At 48.5% G+C, this 20,834-nt stretch overlaps 1 protein-coding gene across 2 annotated transcripts in view; it reads right to left on the bottom strand.

Annotated features, from left to right (window-relative positions):
* The window catches only part of TM6SF1 (transmembrane 6 superfamily member 1), a 36,524-nt gene that overhangs the window by 10,125 nt on the left and 5,565 nt on the right, over positions 1-20,834 (bottom strand). Inside the window, exons 2-6 of one of the 2 annotated variants that reach the window (XM_081171262.1) lie at positions 20,036-20,139; positions 18,122-18,219; positions 4,137-4,240; positions 3,581-3,663; positions 2,141-2,262 (exon numbers count right to left, since the gene is read on the bottom strand). In XM_081171262.1, coding sequence (XP_081027388.1) covers positions 2,141-2,262; positions 3,581-3,663; positions 4,137-4,240; positions 18,122-18,219; positions 20,036-20,139 — 511 coding nt within the window. The remainder of the gene's footprint in view (positions 1-2,140; positions 2,263-3,580; positions 3,664-4,136; positions 4,241-18,121; positions 18,220-20,035; positions 20,140-20,834) is intronic. The other variant, XM_081171263.1, reaches the window with a different exon arrangement.

Below are 20,834 nucleotides of genomic sequence, written 5' to 3'. Positions count from 1 at the left end.
ATTCTGTTGGAAGCCGCCCATAGTGGCTGGGGAAACCCAGCCAGATGGGCGGGGTATAAATAATAAATTATTATTATTATATTCGATGAAGTGAGCAAATCCTGGCACACCCCACGAAGAGGTGATCTCCACAAACAGCCCATAAATCATACTGCAGTACAACTTTAAGTGGTTTTAATAAATAAATAAATAAATAAATAAGCCTGGGCAAACAGGATTTTTCTTATCCCAGCACCTAAAAGATGACAGTATTGGGACCAGATGTGTTTCTGTGGGGACAGCATGGGAGATGAGGAGCCAGCACAGAAAAGGCCCCTTCTCTCATTGCAACGATCTGCACCTCTCTCAGATGAGGCACATAGAGAAGGACCTCTGAATCCTGTTTCAACAATGGCAGCAGGATACAGTGGTGCCTCGCAAGACGAAAAGAATCCGTTCTGTGATTCTCTTCGTCTAGCAGTTTTTTCGTCTTGCGAAGCAAGCCCATTGAAGGATTAGCGGATTAGCGCTATTAGCGGCTTATCTGCTGATCGGATCAGCTGATAAGCGGCTTAGCGGCTTAGAAAAAGGGGGGGAAAGGAAAAAAAACCAGCAGGAACTCGCAAGACATTGTCGTCTTGCGAAGCAAGCCCATAGGAAATTCGTTTTGCGAAGCACCTCCAAAACGGAAAACTCTTTCGTCTAGCGAGTTTTCCGTCTTGCGAGGCATTCATCTTGCGGGGCACCACTGTAGTATTCTCCTGCGCACCTGAAGCCAGCAAGCTAGTTTGGGGAGTATGACAAGTCGGTGGCACACATAGCTCTTGTGTCCGATGGGGGGTGGGAGGAGTAACTGTGGGGCATTCTTAAGAAGAAATGCTATGGGGAAGGCTGATACTGCTAACCCCCCACATCCGCCGCCTAAGACCACTGCCTCATTCTGCCCAATGATAGGGCCAACCCAGCCCAGTAAATCGCAAACTTATTTTAACATTCCTTACACCAAGGACTCAGCTATACAGCTGCAAATTAAACATTTTAAGTGTGTTTTAAAGTGCATGAAACACATGTGACACTAGATGGCGATGGTGAGCTATGGCAAACTCAATATATATTTTCCAAACTTTTTTAAAAAAGCAATTTCACAACATTTTTTATACGTGTCTAGATTCCACCCAAGTGACACCCTCTCCCTCCAAATATGGACCCCAAATGTGGTTCATTTGAGTGACGTCTGGCTGGTGCATGGTCAAATGGGACTCACCTGATGTCATTAAAAGAAGGATTTTCAGATGCAAAGGTTCACATGGCAAGGTTAAATTAAACCCTTCCTAGCCCTTAGGCCTCTACCCCAGCCGTGCCTCATCCCTAAAACAAGACCCATCAATAGAACTGTTCCTTGCCCTTTTCAAGTGCTCTGGCCTATATGAAATTCATTCTTGAGCTGTGATCATCAGTGGCATAGCGAGGGTTGCCAGCACCCAGGACCACGCGGAGAGCGGGTGGGAGGAAGAAAAACAGTTGGAGTATGTATGAGTATCGCAGCCACAGAGATAATAAAAAAAAGAGTTCTTCCATTGTCTGGAAGGTCACTTCCTGGTTTGCACAGAGAACCTGTTTTCAACAGAGCCCAGCAACGGAAGCGTGTAGCTGTATTGAGGCAGCACCGGATGTTGAAATTTTGTGCCCCTAACAATTTTGTGCCTGGGGCAACCGCTCCTGTGCGCACACCCCAACACTATGTCACTGGTGAAAATGCCTCTTGCTTGCCTGGAGAAATGCCCCTTGATTTTTGCAGGGTTGGAGTGCGGCCTTCAGTACAATAGTGAAAAGTCACATCAGTAGTTTCCCCACTTTCTGCCTCTGGCCTGACCCTCTGACAGCACGTAGCCCCTGAAAAGTTGTATGTTGCCCTCAGGCTGGAAAAGGTTCCTCACCCTTGATTTTAAGTATAGTACAGGGGGAGGGATTCATCTTCACTCCAGGGCAAGTACAAAATATGGAACACAAAGGCCAGCGAAAGGGAGCCATGTCAAATATTGCTTTTGCAACCTAAACTGTTTGTCAGCCCTACGTCAGATATCATTTTGACATTCAGCAGATTTTGCCTCAGCATGCCCTTATCACTGAAACGACAAACACATTCATACATAAATATTACCTTGGCTGGACAGTCACCAATCACGGGAGGCTGATTATAGATTTTGAAACCAGCCCATATTGGGAGACAGATAAATGGGATACTTAATAAAGATGCAGGGCAAATTTTGGTTCCAAACTTGCCTGCAAGTAACAACACAAAAAAATTAAAAATTATGACCTTCAATAAAACATTTTACACCATGAGCCTAAGCATGTCCACCAAGAAATATACCCCACATGTGCAATCCTGTGCACATGTACCTGGAGGTAAATCTCATTCAAGTTAAGAACCTCTTGCACATTAGATGTTGTTGGGACTCCAAATCCCATCAACTCTAGCCAGCATGGCCAGTGGTCAGGAATGGTGGGAACTGGAGTTCAGCACCACAGCTTCCCATTACCCCGTTAAATCTCTTCCATGGAATGCTTGCACAACGCAGACCAAAGATGATGCCAAGCCTACAAGGCTTTCTTTCTGCACCTTGTTGACCTCTGAGCTTTGATCATAACAGACTAACGTTTTCTTCCATGCTCAATTAACATTGCACCTAATGCTTGATCGACCTGTTCGGCATGTAGCTCACGCCTTCGCTGAAGCACCTCATCATCTTTGCCTGCAAGTTTACACACATCTCTCTCGATACCATCTTCTACACTGCAGCATTTTCTGCTGTCACACATACAAATGACTTGCTGCTGGGAAACAGAGGTTATATCTTTAAATGATCTTGAGCAAGCATTACTTTTTCCCAGGAGCTGTGTTCCCAGGAGTGCAAAGGCTGCTCTGTGTAGAGCAGTTTGAAAACATCTGAACAACCCTAAGTGAATTTTGTTTCAAGGCTGAAGTGCTAATGGAAAAAGAAAGGTAAGATTCCCACCATGAACACCTTGGATACGCAAAATAAAATGCCAAGTGTTGTGTAAAAAAGGTAAAGGGACCCCTGATCATTAGGTCCAGTCGTGACCAACTATGGGGTTGCGGCGTTCATCTCGCTTTATTGGCCGAGGGAGCCGGCATACAGCTTCCGGGTCATGTGGCCAGCATGACCAAGCCGCTTCTGGCGAAACAGAGCAGCGCACGGAAACGCTGTTTACCTTCCCGCCGGAGCGGTACCTATTTATCTACTTGCACGTTGACGTGCTTTTGAACTGCTAGGTGGGCAGGAGCAGGGACCGAGCAACGGGAGCTCACGCCGTCATGGGGATTCAAACCGCCGACCTTCTGATTGGCAAGTCCTAGGCTCTGTGGTTTAACCCACAGCGCCACCCGTGTCCCTAAGGGTTGTGTAGGCACAAATAAATGGTATGGGTTTGAGTTTGGCTTCTGTTGACCATGTCCAGCTTTCCAGTTATTGCAACAGTACAGATATTCAACCAGAGACATTTGGGCTCTTGCATCTAATAGCAGGCCAACTGTGGCTCTCCACAAAGCAAAATGGACTAAGTGATATGTCCTTACCCACAATGTTTCCAGGCACAAAGACAATGACGCTCATCATGATGGACCCCAGCCAATATAAGCCAATTGTCCGATAACTTTCCCTGCAACAGAAATACCCGGTTTTCATACACCATCTTCACAACTGGAGGCACACGTTATTGTGACAATATGGTGGAGTGGTTAGACAGTCAGACAAGGACAGGGTTCAAATCCCCCCTCAGCCGTGAAGCTTCCTGGGTGACCTTGGGCCAGTCACATTCTCCCTCTCAGCCGAAACTACCTCACAGGGTCGTTGTGAAAATAAAATGGCATGAGGAGAAATAAGTAAGGCACCTTGAGCTCTTTGGAGGACAAGTGGGATAGAAATTTTAAAATATATAAATAAACAGGTGCCAAGATTAGAATTTTCAGGTTAAGGTTAAACTACTTCTAAAAACAAAACAAAACAAAGAGGCAAGGTCATTTTGTGCCCAGTTTGTAGGTAAAGCTAAGTATACTGTGAGGTGATTTTGAAAAGAGCCTTGAAAGGTAAATTGTGCCAATCCTGCTGCCCACAACCATTAAATCAACTTACTCCCATGCAATAGCTGCCACCATCAAGAGATACATCAGATAATGAACAGAGCCATCCCAATAGCAGATCACGTGGCCGTAGGCCGTGTTCAGATAAGGTTCCCCCTAAGGAAAACAAAAACACAGTGACAAATAAGATTAGACAGCATTTCTGAGGCAGCACAAATAAAAAACAGCTTTGGAAAGGAACAAAGCTGGTAACATTAATCCAATCCTGATATGAGCATTCTTTCTAGAGGTCACATTTCAAGCGTCAGCGTAAGAAAATTGCAATCGAGATCAACCATCACGAAAAGTGTGCCGCGTAAGGATCAAATCCAAATATACCAGACCAATCTGCAGGAAATTGTCCAACAGCACAATTCAAAGTACTGTATTTTTCCGTGTATAACACACCCTCGGGGATAAGATGCCCCCTTTTGGGGGGGACTCCAAATTGAGAAAATGGGGGGATACACTACCTGGGTATAAGATGACCCCCAATTTTTAACATAACTTTAAAAGGAAAAATCCTAGTCTTATACACGGAAAAGTACGGTATATTTATTCTAAAGAGTTCTGCTGAGTTCAGTGTCCTAGCAATAAACCAGCAGGGTGTGATATGGGAAATCTACAACTGGAATCACCTGTGTGTGTGTGTGTGTTTAAGAAGTGAGGATTAGGGAGAGGCCGGGGTGACACTGGATGGGAGATTAACTATTCTCCCCCAACACCCCCATGCCATTTTTGTAATTAATGTCCTGCCCAAAATAACCCTACCCCAATTATACCACTAAGCTTTCTGCTGGAAGGCAAATAACTTTTGAGCAGAGGCAATCTCAATCAGGGAAATCTGTCTCTGATCTTTGGGGGTGCGGCAAGTTTTGTTTTTCTAGCGTTTCATGCCTTTGTGTCGTAATTTGTATTTAAATTGGTTTTTAGTTATTTATCATGAGCTGCCCAGAGAACTTTGTGTGGCGGCAAACAAATGCCGCAAACAAATTAATAGCTGTAAATGGCATAAAGTGGCACAGCGGGGAATACGGTTTGTGCATCCTGCAATGCTGTGGTCCTGATACAAGTTCACACATTGCGTGTTTGCGTGTTTTTCAAAAGTGCTGACACTCCTAAGTGTGGGTGTTCACACCACATCTCGCATGGCTCTAAGGCTGCAATCCTCAACCTGCTTCTGAGCCTGAAGTAGTTGAGAAACAAGACAATTGCTAAAAATAAAATAAAAGTAGCCATGCTGAGCCTTGAGGAAAACAAAACCCAGAAGCCAAACTAGGGCAATATCTCTAAAAGGACCGATGCAGCCGTGTTGTGGCAACATGAGGCCAGATTTTAGTGTGTTGTGATATAAATGATTCATTATTTGTACTTGCGGTTCACCGCCTCTGGAATCTGCTGAAGGGCAACTGGCAATTCTTTGAAATCCATAAATAAATATATCAGGATGAAGCTTCCTTCAGCAATCTGGAGTAGGGGGTGTCGCCGGAAACCCCCCCCCACACACACTAACACGTGTCACACAAGCACCACATGCACACATGTACACATCTTCCCCTTCCTGACCCTGGGGACGTCCCTTTAGAGGGGCATCCCTTAAAGCCTTCCGTAAATAAGGAAGCGCTAGTTTGACAGCTCCCCGCTATGGCACCCCGCATAGCCCTATTCTTATTATGGGTAGACCGGCCGACCGAGTTCCGCTGTCAATCGGCGCCCGCCTCAGCCAATCAGCATTACCGAACAGCGCCCCTTGCGGCGGCCACGCAGGTACTGCAGGCTACTGCCGCTCTTTTCCTGACCCTTGACAGCTCTCAATACAAAGTTTCCGAGTTCAATTGACCGTGACTGATCTAATCAAAATGTAGCAAGCTACTTCCTGAAGACGAAAGTGCTTTGAACTTCAAAAACAATATCCCTTATAAATTCACTAAAAATCAGCCGTACTTCGGATTTTCACCGGACCACTTTTATTCTACTGCATATTGCAAGGACTATCAAAGGGGTGGCTTGATATCTGGCGGCCATAATCCCTTCACCGAGCAGTCACGTACTCTGTGTTCTTCCTGGTATACGTGACAACCTTGATAGCCATCGGTGATGGGCTCAGACAGAGGGCTATCAGGGACATAATGAACTGCATATCATAGTGTATTCCGCACGGACTCTCACAAGGGACTGTGACCAGATTCCCCTCAGGGGGGCAGGAACTTCGCCCTTTTCCTTTGTTCTTGAATATGGCTCATGTAGGGAGGGGGAAGGAGGCTCCGGCCAGGTGTCTGGACACTCAAGTTACCTGTGCAGCTCCTCCCCAACTCCTCCTATTCCTAATATAATCATGATGTAAATATGATGTAATTCTGAGGGTGTAGCTAAGGGGATTAGCAACTAATAAAAGTCAGGGTCTCCCTTTGTTCGGGGCTTCCATCTTGCTTCACCTCGTGGGCGGTGGGAGTCCTGTCGCGACAGTCTTTCTTAAATAAAGACCGAGCCTACTGGCTGCTGTTTTGCTCTGACTTGCTCTGGTCGGTGTCTTCATTTGTCCAAGAGGACCCTCGAATTTCCGTTAACAGTTGGCGACCGCGACTCAGGGACACTTGGTTCTCCTGTAAAGGTGAGAGGGGAGATAGAGGGGATCGGGCGCCACCGGGCAACCTTAGCTCGGGGATCCTTTTCTTCCTCTCCCTGCCTCCTCTTTGCGGGCGGTAATCAACCGTCACCAGAAGCCCAACCAGAGAGAGCAAAGGCGAGGTAAAGCCGGCTAAGGAAGGATCCCGGGATCTGCGGGGGACATCAGCGAACGTGAGTATGGTTTGAAATGAAATACAGAGGGAGGGGGGTTGGAAAGGGAATATCTCCACGACAGCCAGACTTTCTTCATTCACTTCTGACGTTGCCCTTCGGAGTCGGCCGGGAACGTTTCTGAAACTTTTCCTTCTCTCCACGATTTCCCCTTCGGAAAGTGGCCAAGGAAATCGTGGTACTTTTACTGGTTTTCCGGCGTAACCTCTCGGAGTCGTCCAGGAACGCCTTAATCTCTTCCTCTCTCCCTTTTCTCCCCCGTTTTCCGTCTTGGAATTGAGTCCGGGAAAGCGTGGCTCTTCTATTATTTTCCCTGACGTCTTTCAAATATTCTCTTACTTTCCCCTACCTTAACTATGCAAACGAAGCCGCCCCTCCTGCCTGGCGACCTTTGTTAGGGATGACCCGGGTACGTGAGAACGCAAGGTCGTTTGTTTTCCTTTCAACCTTTGAATCTTCTCGGACCCCAATCTGGCATTGCACTGCGCAAGCGTTCAGTAGGGAATTCCGAACTTAGTCACAAGGCTAGGCAGGAGGCTGTCGTGGAAAGAAAAGTGGGTGGTTCACAATTTGGGGCCCCACACTAGGGTTTAGTCCTGTGAAGCAGCGCGAAAGGAAGAGGTAGAGGTTTTCGGGCCAGGCGTCCCGAGGTAAAGGTTTTCGGGCCAGGCGTCCCGAGGTAAAGGTTTTCGGGCCAGGCGTCCCGAGGTAAAGGTTTTCGGGCCAGGCGTCCCGAGGTAAAGGTTTTCGGGCCAGGAGTCCCGTGACTGTAGTTTGTACTCGAGTGTAAGGTTTCCTGAAGCTGCTACTTGGAGATAGGTGAAAACTGTGATAGTCAAAGATATTCCAAACACTGAGGAATTTTTCTACCCCTTTTTCCCCTTTTCCCATCATTTCTTCCCCTGTGTGTGTTTCTACCCCTACCCTTATATAGGAAGAATGGGAGCCCAGGCTTCTAAACATTCCGACTGGACTCCTCCAGGCGACAAGGCTTTCGCGAAGCCTTCCCGCCAGATGGAGGACTCTGACACCCCCCTCCAATTTGTCCTTTTAAATTGGAAGGAATTACGAGGGAGGAAGGGACTTTCGAAGTCCAAGTTGAGGGACCTTTGCAACACCTCGTGGGTTGCCTTCACCCACCATCTAGAACCAGCTTCCAGGTGGCCGCCCCACGGTTCCTTTAACTTACTGAAGATGCAAGCACTTAAAACTTACCTGGCTGACGAAAAGCCCCGGCAGCTGTACTACCTCAACGCCTTCGCTGAAGCCCGCGAACTATTTCAACGGCAGCAAGCACAAATTGTCCGACAAATGGCTGTTTTAAAAACAACCGGACCCCCCCCATACGATGAGATCAGAGCTCAGGAAGAACAGCTGGATAGGACCCTCGTCCCCTTCTACTACCCCGAACCTCAAGCGCCTCCACCACCAAGACCCGGGGCGGCGAATAGAGCAGGAGCCGGGGGAGCCAGTGGGGGGGGCACAGGACCAGGGGAGAATACACCGCGCCCTACAGCCACTACACCTTCCCAAAGCACGCCAAATACACAACCAACACCAGACCCTTCCTCAAGCTCATCCGGCGTAACAAGAGACCAATTAGATCTAAATCTCGGACCCCTGCTCAATGGGCAACTTTTAACCGAAGGAGGAGAGGGACCCGTCTCCAGTAGAACTAGGAACAGGGATAATCTGCAAAACGGAGAGGTGGAGGGTGCCTTCCCACTACGGGCCTTACCAATACCCCCCGTCAGGGCAGGAGACCCACCCCGCATGGTCTTCACTCACCAGCCCTTCCTTACCTCGGACCTAATGAACTGGTCCGACAAGATGCCCTCCCTACGAGACGACCCCGACAAATGCCACCGCCAAGTGGCCACCATCTTCTCCACCCATAACCCCACCTGGGCAGATGTGCATATGCTGCTTGGGGCCCTCTTTAACGAGGCAGAGAAAAGAGAGATATTAGCGAAGGCGGGAGAGGCTCTCGCCCGGGAAGGGTACCAGCCAGGTCGCCCCACCGACATGGCCCCACTGACCGCCCAGACCCTAATCAACGACCCAGACTGGAACTATAACACAGAGGATGGCATATGGGGTTTAAAAATTTTTAAGAAGGCCATCCTAGACGGCATTAAAGCTGCGGGACAGCGAACAGTAAACTGGACCAAGGTCCAAGCTATCCTTCAAGGACCAGATGAGCACCCCTCCGATTACTACTCTAGACTAGTCTCCGCCATTAAGACCTGGGGGGGAATCGATCCGGAGAGCCCTCAGCACGAAGTAATAGTAAAAGGGTTTTTTAAAGACCAAGCTACGGCCGACATTCGAAAGGCTCTAAACTCTCACTTAGGATATGATGGAAAAACCATAAGTGAAATTCTCTCCATCGCAAAGTCTGTTTTCAACTCGAGGGATGAACGAAAAAGGAAGGACCAAAAACCCGATTCCCCAAGGGTGTTAGCTTATGCAGCCGCAATGCCTACCCCGAAACAAAGGTTTAAACCAGGGGGGTCCGAACTATTTGAAGACCGCATTTGCTACCACTGTGAAGAAGTAGGGCACATAAAGAGAAATTGCCCCCTTCGAACAGGAGCTAGAAAGGTCGAATACAAGAACCCCAGACCATACTACCCAGAAAATACCCACCCCAGATTCAGGGAACCTACTCCTCCATACGGACCTACCCAATCCTCAAATCTAACGCAACCCAGCGCTGAACCCTCGCTACCCCTGCCGCGACCACGAAACCAACCCCATGACGCTGCCAACCCCTTTATGCAGGGAGGACGACCTGCAAACCCAACTCGCGAAATGGTGGTTGAAGAGTATCAGACACATTGACAATTAGAAGCAGATCCCGCCTCCTTCCCTTTCCTCTGCCCGGTCTTGCAATTATCCTCCGCTGACCCCATGTGCACCATGCAAATTGATGGGCAGTCCTACGATTGCCTCCTGGACACTGGGGCCACCTACTCAACTCTAACGAACAGCCATTTGCCCCCGGGCGAAGAAACTAGGACCGTCATGGGACTTGATGGGATTCCCCGAAATTGCCCTTTATCCAAACCTGCAAAAGTCTCCGTTGGACCGTTATCAGTTAAACATACTTTCCTATTAACCTCCAGCCCAGTCAACCTTCTCGGTAGGGATCTGCTATGTAAACTAAATGCTACTATTCAATGCGGCCAGGAAGGAATTTACTTACATATGCCAAACGACTCCATATTCAACTTCCAAGGAGTCCTGCAAGAAGCTAACAACAAACCCATTGATCTTCCTCCTGAACTTCTAAATAGTGTCCCTTCTTGGCTATGGGGAACTGAATCAACCTCCGTTGGACTTCTAAAGTCCGCAACCCCAGTAAAAGTCAACTATAGGAAAGACCTACCCTTTCCCTGCACTAAACAATATCCCCTACCTCCCGAAGCAATCGACGGCCTCACTCCGATGATCGATGAATTTCTAAAAATGGGAGTTCTAGTTCCCTGTGCCTCACCATGCAATACCCCCCTACTTCCAGTCAAAAAACCAAATACCAACCCCGTAAAATGGCGCTTGGTACAAGACCTTCGATTAATCAATTCTTTCGTTATCCCCAGACATGCCGTGGTAGCAAACCCACACCACCTTTTAAGCACCATCCCGGAGGGAACTGTAGTTTATTCCGTAATAGACCTATGCTCCGCTTTCTTCAGCATCCCAGTGGATCCAGAAAGTCAGTTTCTCTTTGCTTTTACCTGGCAAACAGGCCAATTAACGTGGACCCGGTTACCCCAGGGATACGTAGAGTCCCCAGCAATTTTCTCCTCCATATTACACCAAGATCTCCTTGATGTGAACCTTCCGGGTGGCTCTGCTCTAAGACTTTACGTAGATGACATTTTACTCTGCGGGCGAGATTTGGAATCCTGTAAATCAGATACTATAGCTCTCCTGACAATATTAGCACACAAAGGCCACAAAGTATCCCCAAAGAAGATACAGTACTGCCAAAAGGAGGTAAAATATCTTGGCCACATCCTCGGACAAGGTACCCGTGCCCTCGCCACCGATAGGATCGAGGCCATAACCAGACTACCCCTCCCAAAAACCAAGAGACAACTCAGGGGTTTCATTGGAATGAGTGGATTTTGCCGAGCATGGATTCCCCGTTATGGTGAGTTCACCCGGCCCCTCACTGCAATGACGCACGAAAGCGCCCCTGATCAATTGCAATGGACTGCAGAGGCGCTCGAAGCCTTTGAATCAATAAAACGCGAGCTAAGGTCTTCGCCTGCCCTCGGACTTCCGGACTATAGATTACCCTTCTCCTTGTTTGTCCACGAAAACAAAGGAGTAGCCTCTGGAGTCCTGACCCAACCATTTCAAGGAAAGAACAGGCCCGTTGCTTACTATAGTCTTCAGCTAGACACTACGGTATTGGGGAATGTGGGATGCCTTAGGGCAGTGGCAGCAGCAGCATTACTCTTAGAAAAAGCCCAAGAAACTGTTTTGGGACATGAATTGATCGTAAACGTTCCCCATGCTGTGGCCACCCTCCTTAGCCTGCAAGGCTGCCAACGCTTCACGATACAGAGACTGAATAGATACGAGGCCATCCTCCTCAGTCCATCAAACGTCACCATAAAAAGAGTGAATTCCCTAAATCCCGCAACCCTCCTTCCCCTTCCTGACGACGGCACCCCACACCACGACTGTAGCCAAGTAGTCCGACATGCCGAGAAACCACGAGAAGACCTTGACTATGTCCCTTTGGATAACCCTCACTTAGTACTGTACACGGACGGAAGTTCTAGAATAGTAGGGGGGGAGAGAAAGAGTGGATACGCGGTTGTTAGTGACACAGATGTCTTGGAAGCGCGTCCTGTCCACGCCAAGTATAGTGCACAGGCGGCCGAACTCATCGCTTTAATTCGAGCATGCGAATTAGCGGCAGGAAAAAGAGTCACAATCTACACAGACTCCAAATACTGCTTCGGTCTAGTTCACGCCACTGGACAAATCTGGCTGCAAAGAGGCTTCCTAACTGCCTCGGGCACTAAGATCGCCCACGCACCCCTAGTACAGCGCCTTATGGACTCCATACACCTCCCTGACGAAATAGCGGTAGTCCACTGTAAAGCTCACACCAAGGGGAAAGACCCAGTATCTACAGGGAACCGCTGCGCAGACCATATGGCACAAGAAGCAGCCCTCCAACCACTGCCTCCAGATAACGAATTCCAGGGACCCCAAGTTCCATCTGACATAAACTTTGACCTAATGTATAAAACCGCCACCCCCGAGGAAATAAAAAGGTGGGAAGAACACGGAGCCGTCCTTGAGAACGGCATTTGGTACCTTCCCGACAAGAGACTTATAATGCCCAGATTATGGGTGCCCAAACACGTAAGGATTTTACATCAATGCACCCATTGGGGAAGGGACAAGCTTATAGACTCAATACAGCGCTGCTGGTATGCCCCTGGACTAGCCCTTGCCGCGAAGACAGCAGTAAAGAACTGTCACACTTGTCAAACCTTTAATCCTAAGCATACTGCCAGAAGTCCACCGGGAGCCAGACCATGGGCTTTTGTCCCTTTTGAAAGTCTTCAAATTGATTTCATAGATTTGCCCCCTTGTCAAGGCTATAAACATGCCCTCGTCATTATTGATCAATTGACCGGATGGGTTGAATGCCTCCCCGCTCGACGAGCTAATGCCCAAATGGTTGCAAAGACTTTACTGCACGAAATAATACCACGCTTTGGGGTGCCGAGACATATAGACAGCGACAGGGGCTCCCACTTTACCTCAGAGATAGTTCAGCAAATCGCCAAAGCCCTTGGGATCAAATGGAAACTGCACACCCCATATCATCCCCCATCCTCAGGCCAGGTTGAAAGAATGAATCAACAGCTGAAGTCACAACTAGGAAAGCTTTGTAAAGACTCCGGAATTAAGTGGATCAACGCTCTCCCCTTAGTTCTACATAATCTCAGAGCTTGTCCCCGGGGAAACTTAAACCTATCCCCCTATGAAATACTCTTTGGTAGACCCTCCCCGGTATATAATACCCAATTTCCAACTTCCGAGTTAGAGGTAGGCGAGTCAGAATTAACGCAATATGTGATACACCTACAGAAGCAACTCATTCGCCTCCACAGATACGCTGCCTCAAGCCAAAACATCCCTCTAGATGAAAACATTCACTCGTACCAACCAGGGGACTGGATATTAGCGAAAACATATCACAAGGTACCCCTACAGCCCACCTGGGAGGGCCCCTACCAAATACTCTTAACCACTCCAACTTCTGTTAAGGTAGCGGAAAAGACAGCCTGGTTACACCATACCCGCTGCAAGCCGGCTTTACCACCCGAACCTACACCTGACGAATCACCCTACCACGTCCCGTGCCAGCCAGCAGACGACGACAGCTATAACGACCAGAACCAACAGACCGGACCAGATCGGGGCACGAATCGGGCCCAACAGACCGGACCAGATCGGGGCACGAATCGGGCCCAACAGACCGGACCAGATCGGGGCACGAATCGGGCCCAACAGACCGGACCAGATCGGGGCACGAATCGGGCCCAACAGACCGGACCAGATCGGGGCACGAATCGAGCCCAACAGATCGGACCTGAATCACCTCACACATCAACGCTCTGGTCCTCCGAACTCATCACTGCAACTAATCAAAAGGGTCAACCTCCCATCCGTCTCAAACTCCGGAAAGCTACACCACCTCATCGCCCCCCATTTGACAGCTCTGCAGTTTGACAGCTCCACCGCTCACCGCTCCCCATTTGACAGCTCTGCAGTTTGACAGCTCCACCTCATCGCCCCCCATTTGACAGCTCTGCAGTTTGACAGCTCCACCGCTCACCGCTCCCCATTTGACAGCTCTGCAGTTTGACAGCTCCACCGCTCACCGCTCCCCATTTGACAGCTCTACAGTTTGACAGCTCCACCTCATCTCACCGCTCCCCATTTGACAACTCTACAGTTTGACAGCTTCACCACACGCCACTCCTCATTTGACAGCTCTACTATGGCAACCACCATACCTATCCTCCTCCTCCTCCATTTCACCACCACCTTTTCCCAGAACTCCACGATCACACATGCATCTTGCCCTGGATTACAAACTGAATACAAATACCTGGACTTTGGCATCGTAGATATGGTAAAAAGAGGAACATTAGACCGCCTTGGGGATTTCGAATTCTGCTTGCCAGAGACCCGAGTCCTCCTTCGGCACTCCGTTTCACCGATCCTCTCCGCACACCAAACCTGGGAACTCTTTGTTCGCTCACCATCCTTCCGGCCTCTAGGCAAATTCATACTCACCAGAGACGGGCCTTGGAACCGTGCCCAATGCCTCAATGGCTCTTACGTACTTTTTTCCGATGGTACACTACTACAATCGCTGAACTGGACAATCCTCGATAACGGTGGCGGAGAGTCAGTCTATACTGACCAGAACCACCCCACAGATCGTTTGATCCACGGATTTTACTGCCAAAGGGTAGATTCCACCCCCCGCCAAACCATTTTACAAGGCATCTGCCTCCGAAGGTACTGCTGCGTCTGGGATATTGGATTAGCCTCCAATTGGGACGGCAAAATGTACCTAGAAGGATGGCACTACCCCGTACCTCCAACAGCAGAATGGGATACCACCGGCCCCCAGAGATGTGGAGGCCTTGCCACAAACTTAACCTACTTGTTGCGCCAAGACCCCCTTCATCCGGCTGGCACTGCACCTCGACAAAGGGGGGAACTGTCAACGTCCCAAAACCCCAACAACAACGACCTCTTGTCCACCTGGCATTCCAACTCCTATCTGAAACTCATCTCCCAAATTGCAAAACAAACAACTGTCAACGAATGCTGGATCTGCGCCAACGCTCCTTCACACCTCCACAGTGGCATACCATTCCTTGGAGTACCCCTCACTTTAAAACAACACCTTTCCGCTGATGTACGCTCCTGGAACCTGACCGCCGTGAACTTAACCCACCAGTACATCTACCTGACGGGACCCACAACAGGCGACCTCTGCCGGAAATTTAGTGGCAACGACAAAGTTATCGGCGAGAGCACCTGTAAGTACACCCTTGATATTACCTTAAGCGGCAAGATTACCCTATGGCACCAAGGCAAACCTACCACCTACCCTACCCTATTGTCCGCATGGAAACGTGTAATGGACTTGCCTGACCCCTGGGACCCTTCCCCGATCTCCCAGTGCTTTTTCCGCACCTTCCACACTGGGCGCATAGACTCCTGCTTGCAGGGGCTCTTCTGGATTTGCGGTCACCGCGGCTATACATGGGCCAGCCCCCACTCCCGTGGCACCTGCTACCTTGGACTAATTTTACCTGGGGTCCGGGTTACCCAAAAACTTCCCTCCGGAAAGAGGCGCAACAAGAGAGCGAAGGACTTATCAGAACTCTCCGATGTAGCGGCCAACGGGGAAACTTACGGCCGGGCCCTCTTTCCCGCTTATGGGGCTGGCTCCAACCACGTCGATATCCTTAAACTGACCGACATACTGCTGAACTTTATGGAAGAATCCAATGCAGCTACCCAATCCATTTTAACTGAGTTAACAGAGGTCAGGCAAAATTCGATCCAGAACCGCCTTGCTTTGGACTACGTACTCGCTTCGACTGGAGGGGTTTGTGCCCTCATAGGAACCGAATGCTGCACTCACGTCACAGACCAGACATTGAACATCACAGGACACCTCAATAACATCCATAAACTGACCGATAAACTCAGGGATATCCAACACGAAGGCCTGTCGGACACTCAGCTCTGGAACTGGCTACCTGGGTCAACTTGGATAAAACAACTTCTGGGGAACGGCCTTTTAATATTGATCACTGTTGCCATCTGCATTGCTTTCTTCTGCTGCATGATCCACTGCTTCCCGATGTGCTGTCAAACTTGTGGTTCTTGTCTTCCTGCCCTTCGTCCGCGATCGACCACCATCTACAGACCGCCGGCATCCAAAATCCAATCAACTCCCATCGAGATGGGGCCCTTACACCACCTCCAGACTCTGGACTCTAGGTATGATATGTCAAATCTCTGTTAATTATGCGGAGAAAAGGATTGCGCGGTTTCCCTACCTACGCAATCTTATCTCCGAAGGGGGGAACTGTCGCCGGAAACCCCCCCACACACACACTAACACGTGTCACACAAGCACCACATGCACACATGTACACATCTTCCCCTTCCTGACCCTGGGGACGTCCCTTTAGAGGGGCATCCCTTAAAGCCTTCCGTAAATAAGGAAGCGCTAGTTTGACAGCTCCCCGCTATGGCACCCCGCATAGCCCTATTCTTATTATGGGTAGACCGGCCGACCGAGTTCCGCTGTCAATCGGCGCCCGCCTCAGCCAATCAGCATTACCGAACAGCGCCCCTTGCGGCGGCCACGCAGGTACTGCAGGCTACTGCCGCTCTTTTCCTGACCCTTGACAGCTCTCAATACAAAGTTTCCGAGTTCAATTGACCGTGACTGATCTAATCAAAATGTAGCAAGCTACTTCCTGAAGACGAAAGTGCTTTGAACTTCAAAAACAATATCCCTTATAAATTCACTAAAAATCAGCCGTACTTCGGATTTTCACCGGACCACTTTTATTCTACTGCATATTGCAAGGACTATCAAAGGGGTGGCTTGATATCTGGCGGCCATAATCCCTTCACCGAGCAGTCACGTACTCTGTGTTCTTCCTGGTATACGTGACAACCTTGATAGCCATCGGTGATGGGCTCAGACAGAGGGCTATCAGGGACATAATGAACTGCATATCATAGTGTATTCCGCACGGACTCTCACAAGGGACTGTGACCGGATTCCCCTCAGGGGGGCAGGAACTTCGCCCTTTTCCTTTGTTCTTGAATATGGCTCATGTAGGGAGGGGGAAGGAGGCTCCGGCCAGGTGTCTGGACACTCAAGTTACCTGTGCAGCTCCTCCCCAACTCCTCCTATTCCTAATATAATCATGATGTAAATATGATGTAATTCTGAGGGTGTAGCTAAGGGGATTAGCAACTAATAAAAGTCAGGGTCTCCCTTTGTTCGGGGCTTCCATCTTGCTTCACCTCGTGGGCGGTGGGAGTCCTGTCGCGACAGTCTTTCTTAAATAAAGACCGAGCCTACTGGCTGCTGTTTTGCTCTGACTTGCTCTGGTCGGTGTCTTCATTTGTCCAAGAGGACCCTCGAATTTCCGTTAACAGGGGCTAGGGAAGCCTTTTCAGGTCAAGGACCACATTCCCTTCGGTATACCAGGGTACATTCCAGCCACGCGAAATAATCAAGATGTGCACAAGAGATTTTCTGCTTTTCATCATGCAATGCCTTTTTTCCACCTGCCTTGCCCTATCCTCCAGCCCTAAGAGCCTTTTCCAGACCATATTTTTTTAAAAAAATTGTGTTATAAGTGGTGTGTCCTTGTTTCTCAATTTGATCCTTTTACATGGGTTTTTGTATGTCTTGTGGCAATTTATGCATTGTGACTTGCCGTTATTTTTATTGATTGACAGTTTAGTAATTCTTTACTGTAATTTATAAGTGTAAGCTGTTTACTATTTGCTGATATTTAATTTTACTGTTTACTATTATATTCTAATGCATTATTGAAAATTGCTTTATTTGATATAAGCTGTTTATTTTTAAGTTACTGTGACTTTTTGTATTGGATCAGATTGTTACGTGGACAATCTTTGCCATCTATTTTGGTGTGTACCGTAGTATAGAAAGGCGGTATAAAAATTAAAAGTGAGATGAAATGGCATGGAAGGGGAAATTCTAGGCAAGCAGAAGCACTAGAGGAGGGTGCACAGCAGGAGCCAGGGAGGACTGTGGGCTGGGGAGATCCCTGAGGGCCAGACAGGGATGCCTGGAGGGCCACATCTGGCCTGGGGTTCCCCACCTCTGCTCTGGAGCCTTGCAAGTAAAAAAAGAAAAGTCTTGGTTGTTGTGGAGGAACGGCACCCAAGCACTGCCGAGAACGAAAATATCACAAAAGAGGAAGCAAGCTTTTAAGTTCTCCAGAACTCAGGGAGGAGGTGGAGATTTTAGGAGGAACTAAAAACGACCTTTGTTGGCGTCCATAAAGGCTCATGCAGCCTTCACCACCCTCCAGTCATCCGCCAAGCGGCTCCTACCTTGAAATCATCACCTACCTCTTTCAAGTAATGGGTCATGAATCCATCGATGATTCCGTCATGCTCAAGCCCAATGATCAAGTTCACGATGCTGGTGAAAGCAAACACGGCATAGACTGTGGCAGTTCAAGAGGAGGAGGAGGAATATAAACACATTAATAACTTGTAAGAGTGTCTTTTTCCTAATGTCAAGCTCAGCTAGACAGCCAGGGTGGCACAAGCCAGGCTGGCCTTCCCCACCGTAAGCCTCAGACTCATACGCTCCCAACTCTTCCCCCATGCCCTAATAATAATAATAATAATAATAATTTATTATTTATACCCCACCCATCTGGCTGGGTTTCCCCAGCCACTCTGGGTGGCTTCCAACAAATCACTAAAATACAATAACCTATTAAACATTAAAAGCTTCCCTAAACAGGGCTGCCTTCAGATGTCTTCTAAAAGTTTGGCAGTTATTTTTCTCTTTGACATCTGGTGGGAGGGCGTTCCACAGGGCGGGTGCCACTACCGAGAAGGCCCTCTGCCTGGTTCCCTGTAACTTGTAATAATTAATAATAATAATAATAATAATAATAATAATAATAATAATAATAATAATAATTTATTTATACCCCTCCCATCTGGCTGGGTTTCCCCAGCCACTCTTAAAGTCAGAGAAGCTTTTGATCTTAAACTAACCACAGTACCCTGTGATCTGGACTCAGGGACTGTTTGTTTTTTTGTTTAGAGCACAGATGGAAAACCCGTGGCCTTCCCGATGTCACAGACTACAGCTCTCATAATCCCTGACCACTGGCCTAGTTGGCTGGGGCTGATGAGAGTTGGAGTCCAACAAAAACATCTGAAGGGCCGCAAGTTCCCATCCCTGCAACTGTCTAAACCAGAGGTTTTCAACCTTTTTTGAGTCCACAAAACTACATTATTTCTGTGGCACCCCTTTGGGGCTCAGGAGCCCAGTTACGTCACCCCTTGACTGCAGAGCTGGTGGCCCCCATCCCTTTTCAAACACCCTCCCTTGTGGAGGGTTCCCTCAGCCTCCACTACCCTCTCTTTGGGAGTCCTCCCAGCAGCCGCCGCTGCCATGCCTGGTCTCTGAGCTGCCCCCCAAGCCCCAAAGAGAGGTGCCCGCTCACACTGCCCCACAGAGGCCTAGGACTTGTCTGTCCATTCCCAACAGCAAGCGTTGGTGGACTTGCTTGCTTGCTTACTCCAAGGCCGCCTCAGTTCCTGGCCACCAAACCCCCTGGCCAGGCCCAGAGGCACCATTCACCTGTGGAGCTTATAGCCATGACACACTGGTTGAAAACCACTGATCTAAACAATCCAGGTCTTGAAACCACAGCCTGGTTCTGCCTTAACCTCAAATCACAATTCCCCAACTTCAGACATCACAGGCTGGTGTGGTTAGCTTTAAAATCGAAACCAGAAGTTTTCATTCTCCTTCTTGTGGGCACAAAAAGAGAATGGCAAGGAGCACATAACCCCAAGGCTCAAGGCAATTTGTTCTTACAGTGGGAAACCATAATTTCTCATTATACCAGGGGTCAGCAGCCTTTTTCAGCCGTGGGCCGGTCCACCATCTCTCAGACCATGTGGTGGGCCGGACTATATTTTGGAAAAAAAATATGATCGAATTCCTATGCCCCACAAATAACCCAGAGGTGCATTTTAAATAAAAGCACACATTCTACTCATGTAAAAACACCAAGCAGGCCCCACAAATAATCCAAAGACGCATTTTAAATAAAAGGACACATTCTACTCATGTAAAAATACGCTGATCCCCAGACCATCCGCAGGACGGGTTGAGAAGGCTAATGGGCCACATCCAGCCCCCGGGCCTTAGGTTGCCTAGCCCTGCATTAAACCTTAGTAAAAAGCCACACTCTACCCTTAGAGATACTCCTGTTGCAGGGTACCGATACGTACCATAGAACAGTGGGTCTCGGGGAGGTTTTCTTTTCACCAGGAATCGGGCTGCTAGACCCACTAAGAACAGAATCAACAATCCAACTGCAACAGTGACCCAGGAGCTGCAGAGATTAAAACCAGGGGAGAAGTCTATCATCTCAATGGTTCCTCAACTGTATCAAACAAATGGCATACTGGTGCACACAACTCGATCTCTGAGCATCAACTACCGAAGCCAGATCATCCTTGTCTAAAGGGGCATTGGTGGGTGACTAGTTGGTAGAAGGCATTCCACCTGTGCCTCCCTATCCAGAACTGGTTTGGCACCGTTTTTCCAGGCAGAGGAACCACCTACTAACAGTGTCTGTCTTCTCTGGATTGAGTTTCAGTTTACTGGACCTCATCCAGTCCAATACCATAAACAGGCAATAGCGAATAAACATCCCTGCAAGGCAGCTTAAGCATTGCTACTGATCTTCCCCAGCACAAAATGCAAACACAACGAGCCCATGTTTGTCTTTTAAGCCCTAGAAACGAGGGCATTCTCTCCATTGTCAAGATTCATATTGCAGCTTTAACACGTAATAATAAAGTAAGAAACTGCTTTGAAGGTTTGCTTGATTTTGCATTTTTCCTTTCTGCGAATGCACGTTAGCACTCTGTGGTTAAGAATTTCTCAGACCTCATTTGGAAACACACTTTGTATCTCACTTCCTTTTTTTTTTTTTGTTTTGTTTAATCACACAAGCAATCATGTCTTCAGAAAGGAGGGAGCAGCCTTATTCTGTTCGATTTAGTTGTTACATTTCACTGGCTT

Source organism: Podarcis bocagei (assembly GCF_964188305.1).
Source record: "Podarcis bocagei genome assembly, chromosome: 14".
NCBI classification, from domain to species: Eukaryota; Metazoa; Chordata; class Lepidosauria; order Squamata; family Lacertidae; genus Podarcis; species Podarcis bocagei.
Note: the sequence above shows the minus strand (reverse complement) of the source record. Positions and strands in the feature narration are given on the sequence as shown.